Source organism: Furipterus horrens, unplaced genomic scaffold (genome assembly GCF_987537825.1).
Source record: "Furipterus horrens unplaced genomic scaffold, mFurHor1.1.pri manual_scaffold_5, whole genome shotgun sequence".
Lineage (NCBI taxonomy): Eukaryota > Metazoa > Chordata > Mammalia > Chiroptera > Furipteridae > Furipterus > Furipterus horrens.
Window position 1 is genome coordinate 193344771 of NW_028327175.1, and position 10863 is coordinate 193355633.

General features: G+C 54.1%; 1 protein-coding gene across 1 annotated transcript; it reads left to right on the forward strand.

Annotated features, from left to right (window-relative positions):
- The first annotated feature begins 403 nt into the window (after positions 1-403).
- KCNK18 (potassium two pore domain channel subfamily K member 18) lies at positions 404-9672 on the forward strand. The gene is made up of 3 exons (XM_090279565.1): positions 404-623; positions 2861-2989; positions 8891-9672. The coding sequence occupies exons 1-3, from the start codon at positions 404-406 to the stop codon at positions 9670-9672; spliced, it is 1131 nt and encodes a 376-aa protein (XP_090135691.1).
- Positions 9673-10863: the final 1191 nt, after the last annotated feature.

Consider the following 10863-nt stretch of genomic DNA (forward strand, 5'->3'; position numbering starts at 1 on the left):
GGAAAGTCAGATTTGATTTGGTACCTGGAAGTCAGAATTGCAGCTTCGGGATGGGAAAGGCCAGAGCAGAAAGCAATCACCACGCCCACTTCCGAGAGCCCCTGCGTGGCAGGCAGCTCCTGGGCCGGCCAGGCTGCTGGGCACACGTCTCCTTGGTGGATCGATAGTAATTTGGGGCGCTGGGGGTGGGGCGCCGTTTGAGTAACTCTGATGAACTGAACATGAGTGCCGGCTGCTCCCTGAGTCCTTGGGGGAAAGGCACGAACCATCCACTTAGCTTGGAGCCTAGCCACTCCCAGGGCCCTCCCCGCCTCCCCCCTGCCCCTCCTCTTGGCGGGCCTGGGTGCTCCTGCCTCTCTCTTCCACCAGCACCTCCCGTGTCCTGCGAGCCCCTAAGAGGAGGATGGATGCTGCAGGGCCGCCCCAGGCCAGGAGGTGCTACCAAGAGGCGCTGGAGAAACTCTTACCTCGCCTCTGCTTTCTCTGCTCCCTGGTGACCTATGCGCTGGTGGGCGCCTTGCTCTTCTCAGCCATTGAGGGTGGCCAGGACCGGGGGGCAGGTGACCCGGAGTTCGAGGCTTTCTTGGAGAAGCTCTGCGGCCTCCTGCAATGCAACAGAACTGGTAGGTGGCTCACCGGCACGGGGTGGGCCTTTTCTCCGTGGGTGCACGCAGACCCCAGAGAGCTGAGGGCTCCCTTGCAGGGCGCTGGGTCTGGGAGCCCTCTGCATGCAGCCTCCCTGCTCCCAGGCCGCCTTAGGCCAGTGGCTTCTCCTTTCTGAGCCTCAGTTTCCTCCTCTGTGAATAGGGAGAATAATGGGCTCTTAGGGTTGCTGCGAAGAATGGAAGAAAAGCACTGAGCACCCAGGAGCTGCTCTGGAGGGGCCAGCTCCCTTTCCTTTGCCTTGGCTCCCAGCCCTGCACAGACCAGCAGCTCTGGGGAGGGTTGGTGGGTGGCTGAGTCTGGGGCCAGGAGGTCCTAGGCTGGTCCTCAGAGCTACGCCTGCCTCACCCTATGACTCAGTTTACAGGGATTAGAATTCAAGGAACGATCCAAATTAGGCTTGGACCTGCCCCCCAAGAGAGCAGCCTGCCCCCCTACTCTACCTCTTTCTGTTTCAAACAGCATTTTCTGCTGTTGAACCTACGGGAGGGGGGAGGGGTTGTCAGAAGACCATGGGGCCTGGTTCTAGTCTTTGTTGCTCTCCCAGCTTGCTGTGTGACCCCGGGCAGAGCTATTGCCTTCTCTGGGTCTCATGTGCTAAACAGAAGGGGGCCCACAATCCCTGGGACCCTGTGGGAAGCAGATGAGGTAATAAACATGAAGCTTCTCGGAAGGCACAAGGCACTTTATAGATGTCCCTATTGGATAGCATTTGTATTTAGTCACTTATTTCTACCAGAAGCAGGTCCTTTCAGCTGGGGCTGACTAGGGGCTGGTCACGGAAAGCAGAGCCTCCCCTCCGTGGAGGGGCCTCGCTTCTCCTCCTCTCTGCATCTGTATCAGACAGACACACGCCTGCTCAGTGCTCGGCTGATCTGGGAGGTGAATTCTGCCACTGCTGCTGCTCAGACAGTCTGAGGTGTCACTGGGCCCAGATTGTCAATCAGTTCAGGGCTTTCCAAACGTGGCCATGTGTCTGAATCATCCAGGGAGCTTGTCTAAAATACACGTTCCCTGGCTCTTCCCCAGACCGACTTAATCATGATCTCTGGGGCTGGGTTGGAATCTAATTTTTCAAGTTTCCCAGTGTTTCTGATACACGGAATGGTGTAGGGACACAGTGCAGGTACAACCCCATCTTGTACAGATTTTTCAATGGAGATTAAAATGTTACAATAAGTCCTAGCCAAGTGCAGACCCCCAACCCAATGCTTTTTACACATGAGCACACATAACCCTTACACCAACCCTATGAGGCAGGTGTGAATTGTCCCCCTTGTACAGATTAGGGAACTGAGGCCCTGGGGGATAAGCAGCTGGCCCAAGGTCACACACTAGAAAATGGATCCAGGGATTCAACCCCAGGCATTTGGACTCTGGGGCCAGAGCTTGTCACCACCATGTCATACTGCCTCCCTAATGGAACCGAGGCTGAGAAACAGGCTTCCTGTCCACAGCTATAGGAACTAGTCAGGGTCAGAGCTGCATCTGGAATGCAGGTGTCTAGATTCCCAGGCTGGTGCCTACTCAAATGAGTAGAGACTTCCTGCTGTGTGCCAGGCTCTGTCACATCTTCTTGCTACTATACCAGAGTGTGGCAGGTGGCTTCTAGGATCCCCAAACCCACTGGCTGTCAGGCCAAAAGGAGCATCTGGAAACCTCTGAGAAACAAGGACTCCCAAACCTGCTTCTGCCATACACCCCAGTCATCCTGAGGTGGCTCTGCCAAGGATCCCAGTATGATCACCAGACTCCACCAGGCTTAACTACCTCCAGGAGGGGGCGGGGACTACAGCCATATAGAGTTGGCTTTTCATAAAACCCTTTTGCTTTTGGTTTACAAGGACCTCGTGAAAGAGACAGAGCAGAAGTGTGTATGCCCCTTTGCAAGGTGGAAGAAATGGAGGCTCAGGAAGTCCAGAAAGCCCTCTAAGGCCATCCAGAAATCCCATGGCTGAGTCAGGCCAGACCCCTGGGGCTTCTCCCTTAGGTGCTCTATGCAGGTGCTGGAGCAGGACCTAACTGCAGAGCCATTTAAAAGCAGGGCTCCGGGAGCCAGGTTTTGGTGTTGATTGGGCCACAGGTCTGGGGTGGGGGGTGGGTTCTCTGGGTCCCTGGAGAAGACTCCCCTTTACCTGGGTGGGACCTGTCTTGGAGAATGGAGCCCTCTCCCTCATGCTGTCTCCTCTTTCTTGAGTTATGGAAGACAGGAAACTGGATCTCAGGGAGCTGCTGCCCAAGGTGAAGCCCCAGTGGTTTAGCAGGTCTACAGACTGGTCCTTCCTGAGCTCGCTCTTTTTCTGTTGCACAGTGATCAGCACCGTGGGTAAGTTCAAGGTCAAGTTTGGGCCTGGCAGATAGACCTGGGGGACAGGATTGGGGAGGGGATGCTGAGGAGCATTAGTGAGGATGCTGGGATGTTCAGTTCAGTTAATGTGGAGGGCCTACCCTGTGCTGGGCCCACTGTGCACGGGTAGGCATGGTTCCCAGCTCAGGGACACAGCAGTCCCTGCCACTGGCCCATAAGGCGCCTTTGTGGAAATTGGAAAAGACCACTTTTCCTTCAGGTGGGTGCAGCCCATGCCTGGGTGCAGACCTCTGAGCAAGGTGTGGGCTAGACTTCAGCCCCTTCTTGCCCCTCAGCTGAATGCTCTTGTGCAAGCTACCACGTGCCAACAGCACCTGCCAGCCCAGGCTCCTCGGCAAGACAGAAGAAATTTGGACAATCAGGCTTGGTTGGCATGTGATGCACTCAGGGTTTTGTGGGAACACAGAGTTGGGGCTGCTGCACCAGACTTGGGGAAGGTCCAGGCGGCAGGACTTTAGGGGTGAGTGCAGGCGAAAGGCTCCCTGGGTTGGCCATGGGCATGGGGGGGCATGGCAGCCATGAGGGACTGGAGAGGGGGCGCGGGACTCACCAGGATCGGGGAAGGTGGGGCGTGAAGAGGGCACTCCAGGCCCAGAGACCCGCATGGGCAAATACCAGACGCCAAAGCACAAGGAGTGCCAGGCATTGTGGGGTGGGAGGCGGGTGGCGGGGGGGGGGGGGGTCAGGCATGAAGGGTCGCGAGAGAGAGAGGAGGATCAGACCACGGTAAGGCCCTGCCACACGGGCTAAGGTGGTTGGGTTCATCCCGAGGGCAGTGGGAGCGCTATCCAGAAGGTTTTAAATAAGGGAAGGACATGGTAGCTCAGCATTCTAGAAAGATCACTCCCGCTGCAGCGTGGAGGCCGACCAGAGAGGGTAAGACTAGCAGCAGGGAGACCAGGAGGGAGGTTTCTGCCACAGATGACAGCAATGGTCTGATCTAGGGCAACGGTCATGGGGATGGAAAGAGGGGTGGATTGAAGAAGGAATTGAAAGGAAGTCTGCAGTGGGGGGATACGAGGATGAGGAAGAGGAAGGCACCAAAGTCTCTAGTTTGGGCAGGTGGGATCCGTGGCCCGTGAGCAAGAGTGGTGAGGACGCTGGACCTGGGGACAGGAGGGAGGGTGCAGGGCTTGGAGGCTGAGGCCTCCCCGGGGCACTTCCCAGTGGAGACACTCAGCGCTGGTGCCCCCAGTGATTGACAGGGCGGGGTCATGGATTTCAGGGTCACCGGCACCCCCAGGTGTTTGCGTTCAGAACTGGCCTCATTCACCTGACTGCTGCTCCTGCCCGGGTTATGGGCAGAAAGAAGGACAATAATAGCTGCACTACTGAGCACTCACCCGGGCCAGGCAGGGTGTCGATGTGCTTCGTATGCATCTCTGACTTGTTTCTCACGGCGACCATCTGAGCCACGTGCCGTTTCTGTCCCATCCGGCAGTGAGCTAAGACTCTGGCAGGGAAGTCATTGCCAGTGGGGCAGAGGCTGGGCACAGCTGGCCTTCCCTGGGAACCTGCAGCTGGATGGGACAGTTGAAGGGAACAACGGTTACAGGGAGCAGCACCTACGAGGGAGATACTGGCGATGAGCAAGGGGGCTGAGAGTATGGGGTTTAGTTTGCTTTTTCTCAAGAACTCCAGGCACTTGATGTAATGCAGCATTTCTACGCCTTGGCGTTACTACCACTTTGGACTAGCTGATTCTTTGCTGTGTGTGTGTGTGTGGGGGGGGTCCTGTTTATTGTAGGATATTTAGCAGCATCCCTGGCCCATATCCACCAGGTGCACTCACTTTCCCCCCTAATTACTCACTGGTTGCAACAGTCAAAAATATCTCCAGGCATTAACAGAAGTCTTTGGGGGGCAAAACTGTCCCCCTACTGGGACCCACTGAATTAATGCAATGGATATCAAAGTGTGAGCCCTGGACCAGTAGTACGTGCATCACCCAAGAATGTGTTAGAAATTCAAGCTCATTCTCAGGCCCCATCCTAGACCTTCTTAGTTGGAAACTATGGATGTGGGGCCCACCATTGGGTGTTTGAACATGTTCTCTCGGTGAATTGGGATGTGCGCTATCATGTGAGAAGCCTGATGCAGGTTTTCTTGGCCCTGGCTACACATTGGAATCACCTGGGTATCTTTTACAAGGTCCCTGTCTGGGCCCTACCCATTGCCACTCAAGTCAGAATCTCTAGGGATGGACCCAGGCATCGGCCTTCTGCAGAGTCCTCCCAGTGATTCTAATGGAAGTCTAGGCTGCGAACATCTGATCTAACGGAAGTGCATTAGTTTAGTTTAGATCCCAAGAAAGCGATGCTACTACCCACAGTACAAGTCCATTAGGACATCAGGCCGTCCAGTAATTACAGCTGGAAGAGGATGTTGGGGGAAGTTCTGCACTGCCTGTAATCAATAATGGTGTGTGAGGGTCCTGCTGGTGTTATTGCTTCCTGCCCTGTCTCTCTGGGTCACCTGAAATGCACCTGGCCTGGATGCTGGAACAGAACACCTGACAGGTGTGAGGCTGGTCAATCCTCAGTCATTTCCAAATGGGTCAGCCCCCTTGGATGAGAAAGTCAAGTGCATGGGCTATTAAATACTCACAGCCTAAGTGGAGTGGACTGATCATAGTGGAATATAAAATGCATTATAAGAAACGATTTGATTTTCCATTATGCATTTCAGCACTCAGTAATTGGGATAGTTAATACAGTCCCTTCATTGGGCCTCGGTGCTCAGACTTGCTTCCTTAATGCATTTTCTGCAATGTGACATATATTCTGGATTGTAAATATATCCTGCCCAAAGTCAGACACAAAAACTTCATTTATAATTTGCCAATTCCAGCTTTGCCGAGGGGAACACTGGGTTGGCCATGTGCATAGGGGGTGGTCTTCGGGGGAGGGGTAGGCTGTGGGCTCTGTGACCCTGGGCAGGTCACGTGACTTCCCTGTTCCTTGTCCATTAAATGTGGTAATAATGGTGGTTGCCAGCATCAGGGGTTTTGCTATGCAAGGAATTTTGACTCCAAAAGACACTTTACTCTATAAATTCCATAAGAAATATGACATTCTTTCCTTAAAAATAAAATCTGAGCCTGGGTCCCTATACTTGAGGCTGGGGATTTCTACTGGAGAGTGTCTCTTGACTTTTCTAAGGGTACATGAGAACTGGAGGGGGCTTATACATTGTCTGGAAAACAGGGTGGCCCCTATCTTTGGGCCTCCATGGCTGCTATTGACATCCTTAAGGACTGATGGCTCTGTGGGGCCTATGACAAGCTTGGGCATGGGGATCTTCATGGCCACCCAGGGCTGGGGCTCTGAGCTCCTGCCCCTCCTCACTTCTCTTCCCTGCTCTGGAGGGTCTCTGCACACCCTCCTCCACGGCCACAGTCAACTGCCTGCTTTGCCTGGCACTGCTCTGGCTTAGCAGCAGAAGTCCCATGTTCTGGAAAACCCTTCAGTCCTGAGCAAACCGGGCCGTTGGTCATTCTATCCATGACCCACCTCTGCCACTGCCCTCCCTCTTCCTCAGTAGTTCTGGGCTTTCACTGAAGCCTGGATGAGAGGCTGTCCTCAGCCATTTCTGCTACCGCCTGTCCTTGAGAGGAAGGCGGGAGGTGCTAGAGATGGTCAGGGAACAGGGATGGAGAGCAGAGGCGATGGAAACCCTCGGCACTCTCTCAGCAGGCCCTGCCCCACGGGACAAACCTGGGACCCCAGTGGGAGGTATAGCCAATGCAGACCCCACTCCTGACCCCGGTGCACAAACCTGTGGGGTCCTTGCTGCATCCTGCTGGAATGGAGGAGAGCAGAGAGCAAGGCCAAGCTTCCCTCTCAAGTAGGAGCTGCCAGAGGGCATGACCTCTGCCTGTTCCTTGTGTACCCCCAACCCTGCACAGAAGAGCCTAGCATATAGTAGGTGCTCAATAAATGTGAAATCCAGGCTGGGTGCCTTTGTTCTAATTGCTTACCCAACAGTCTGCTCTTTTATGTCCTGTCCTTGATCACCATTACAATTCCATCGTCACTAAGTGGAATTTGACTCCTGTCTATCGCCCCCCCCCCCCCCCAGTATACCAGAAGCTCCGTGGAGTTGGGTCCCATATTTACTTTGCTGACCACTGTGTCCCCAGCACGTGCAGTTGGCATGCAGTATGCACATACAACGTGAACACACATACTACAGAGTTAACTGCCCTGCCATCACATGGCATCTCTGGCGTTAACTGCCCTGCCATCTCATGACATCCACCAGCCAGGGTGGTGTGGAGTGCCCTGGGACAGGTGCACACTGGTGAGACCCACTGAGGGCCGCTGCCTTCTCCCAGGACCCTGGTGCAGTGGGCACTGGACGTCAGCCCATTCCTGGAGGGCAGAGCCTGAGGCCAGAGTTTGCCACACAAACTGCAGCCCTGGAGGAGCTGGGTCTCAGCCAGCCTAGCAATTACCTTCACATTAATTTGCATAACTGGGCTGTGTTTTCTGTATTAATCATCCTTTATGACATCAAAAATTAAACACAGGCATTAAATACAGGCGCTTTCGCTCCCTCTGTTTGTTGAAGTCATTGAGCTTTGTCCATTCAGAGGACCCAGCTACCTGCACTGTGGGGTTTGCTGGCTCGCTGCTCCTGCCCTGGTGTAGACGTGAGGGTGGGGGTGCAGGCGGTAGAGGGAGGGGGCTCCCGGAGAGCAGGGAGGCCTCAGCCTTTGCTTGGAGGTCCATCCTTTTGCTTGGAGGATCTGTTCTCAATGGTTGGAGCACCCCCTTGGTGCTCCTGACCCAGCTGGACATTGAGCCCTGGCTTGGGAGCTGGCAGCCCTGGGGGTTGGACTCCCAACTTCAATTTTTATCACACATATGCTCTTGGCCAGGTTGCTTCATGTATCTGAGCCTCAGTTTCCCCATCTGTGAATGGTGATAACAACCCTGACCTACGAAGGTCGGTTGACACCAGCCCACAGTGAGCACTCAATGGGCAGTTGGTATTAGCTCCTGAGAGTGAGGTCCCCAACATTTATCAGTTGTCCACTGTGTATCCGGCACTGGTCCGGTATAATCCTTCCTGCCAGTCAATAGACAGAGTAGGGACTGTCACCCTCATTTTACAGATAAGAAACCTGAAGACGTGAGTAGCCAAGTAACTTGGTAGTTAATGGTAGGGCTGGGATTTGAACTGAGGCTTGGTAAGATTCTGGACGCTGGGATCCTAACCACTTCCCCGTGGTGTGTGAACATGTTTGCTTAGTCCACTAAACCACAGGTAGCTCTGAGGGCAGCTGTGCATTTTATTAAGTTTCTAACTTGCTGTTGTCCTAAAGACAATGCACACCACTGGAACATCACTGGCACGTAATAATTGCCGCTTATATAGAAACAAACAAGCCAAGAGGCCCAGCCATCCCAAGGAGGACAGATGGGCTCTGGAGGATGAGGGAGGTGCTGGGTGTGATTGCCAAGCCGCCCATACACTCTCTCCTGCCCTCACCCTGTCCATCTAGGTGAGCAGGCTCATCCGCACACAGACACTCAGAAGCGGCCACAGCAGAGTGGAAGGCAATCTACTCACTCCCAAACATGTGCTTGTCCCTTGCCAAGGATATTCCAGGTCAAAACAATCTGGAACACGAGTCGTCCTGTACCCTAAAGAGAAACTGGGTGTCATCCCCCGCTCTTCCCACCAAAGCAGGCCTAATGTGGGACACGTGGATGAACGTTTCAAGATGAATACTTGCGAACGCATTCTGTCCAATGTTACGCCAAGGAGGGGAAATGGCAGAAGGTCTCTTTAAAAGCTTTTGGGGGAGGGGGACGAGCAGGCAACAATCCCCGACCGTGTCCTCTTTTTCAGGTTACAGCCACATCTACCCCGTCACCAGGCTCGGCAAGTACTTGTGCATGCTGTACGCGCTCTTTGGCATCCCGCTGATGGTCCTGGTCCTCACCGACACGGGCGACATCCTGGCAACCGTCTTATCCACGTCTTACAATCGGTTCCGAAAACTCCCATTCCTCCGCCCTCCCCCTTCCACATGGTGCTCCCGACTGCTTGGCAGGAGAAGGCCCAATGCCAGACCCGTGGACCAAACTGTCCCCAGGATCATCATCAACACCCCAGAGCCCCCAGGCCCCAAACCTGGCAGGTGTCCCGCTGCCTCAAGCAGCACCATGGAGCTGTTTGAGAGGCTTCTTGCACGAGAGAAGCGGAACACACTGCAACCGCCTCTGCGGGTGCTGGAAAGGAGTAATTCCTGTCCTGACCTGGTGTCGGGGAGACTCTCCTACTCCGTCATCAGCAACCTGGATGAGGTGGGACGGCAGGTGGAGAGGCTGGACGTGCCCCTGCCCATCATCGCCCTCCTTATCTTGGCCTACATCTCCTGCGCGGCCGCCATCCTTCCCACCTGGGAGAAGCACCTGGACTTCGAGGATGCCTTCTACTTCTGCTTTGTCACGCTGACCACCATTGGGTTTGGCGATACCGTTTTAGAACATCCTCACTTCTTCCTGTTTTTCTCCCTCTATATCATCGTTGGGATGGAGATCGTGTGCATCGCTTTCAAGCTGGTGCAGAACAGGCTGATTCACGGCTACAAAAGTCTCATGCTCTTCTTCACAAGAGGGAAGTTTTAGGAACTTGTTGACACGTGGAGGCCCCGCTGTCATGGGATACACACCAGCTGAGCTGGTTTCTCTGCCTTGTCTTTTGGGGCAGTGTAGTTAATACATCACACTGCAGCCTGTCATTGGCAACCCTGGGTCTTGGAGGCAGATCCTGCATGAGGGCTGATGCCAGTCTTGGGGCCCTGCAGAAATGTGGCTCATGAGCTTCATATCAAGACATTGGACAAAAACTGTCACTGTTCCTCAAAGTCCAGTTTATTCCCGTCTTCATTTTTAAAAACTGTCACCTTATGTAGATGAAGCAGCCTTATGGAAGTCACCAGTTTCTTGCAACATGAGAAGAAAAATTACCTTTGTTCTTACAATGTATACTTTGTGCTAAATTAAAATCTTCCTGAGCTGTTCCCTGTGTACCCTTGATGGAACAGCTAGTCAGAGAAGCCTGTTTTCTTTTTTTTAAATTGTTTTTCTATTACAGTTGTCCCACTTTTCCCCCCATTTCTTCCCCCCACCCTGCCCACCCCTTCTTCCAGTCAGTCTCCACCCCTGAGCTGCCTGTTTCCTTAAGTGGCTGTGTGAATGCGGCCATGATCCGCCTGATCCCACCCCATGTGAAATACGCCAGTACCGCCAGTGTTCACAGGGGCCTGGGAGATTTCCTGATTGCCAGGCTGTGCAGACCAGTGTCCTCACTCAGCGGCACGTGATGGGCACCCCCTGAATGAGATGGCATGTGCATGGGCTGGTCTGTGTGGCAGCTGCTGTAGGTCCCCCACCCAGGCGCCCTGGTACTCCAGCTCCCTTTGCCCGAGGACTTTCTCTGAGCACTAGGGCATGGGCTAGAAATACCAAGGAGCCTGGCTCTTGGGAGCAGCCCTCAGCCAATGATTGATGGCACCCAGCTGCCTGTCTCTCCCATGGGATACCTCTGGCTCATGCTCAGCACTGTCTCCCGAGTTCCCCAACCGGATGGAGTCTCAGTTACTCATGAGCACACCCCATATTGGCCTTCTTCATCTCCCTGTCTCAGTTTTCCACTCCTCTTGAGATCACCTCTAAATAACCCACATGCACACAAAATCCTGGTCTCAGAGTCCCTCCTGGGACCCCAGCCTGGGAGAGAATGTAACCAGTCGGAGTACGAACTGGTTGGCACACCCACAGAGTAGTATGAATCTTCCTGTTTCCTGCTCAGTTATG

Coding starts and splice junctions, on each gene's coding strand:
- KCNK18 (XM_090279565.1), top strand. CDS start 404: ATGGATGCTGCAGGGCCGCCCCAGGCCAGGAGGTGCTACCAAGAGGCG. Junction 624..2,860: donor CCTGCAATGCAACAGAACTG/GTAGGTGGCTCA, acceptor CTCTTTCTTGAG/TTATGGAAGACAGGAAACTG. Junction 2,990..8,890: donor CACAGTGATCAGCACCGTGG/GTAAGTTCAAGG, acceptor CCTCTTTTTCAG/GTTACAGCCACATCTACCCC.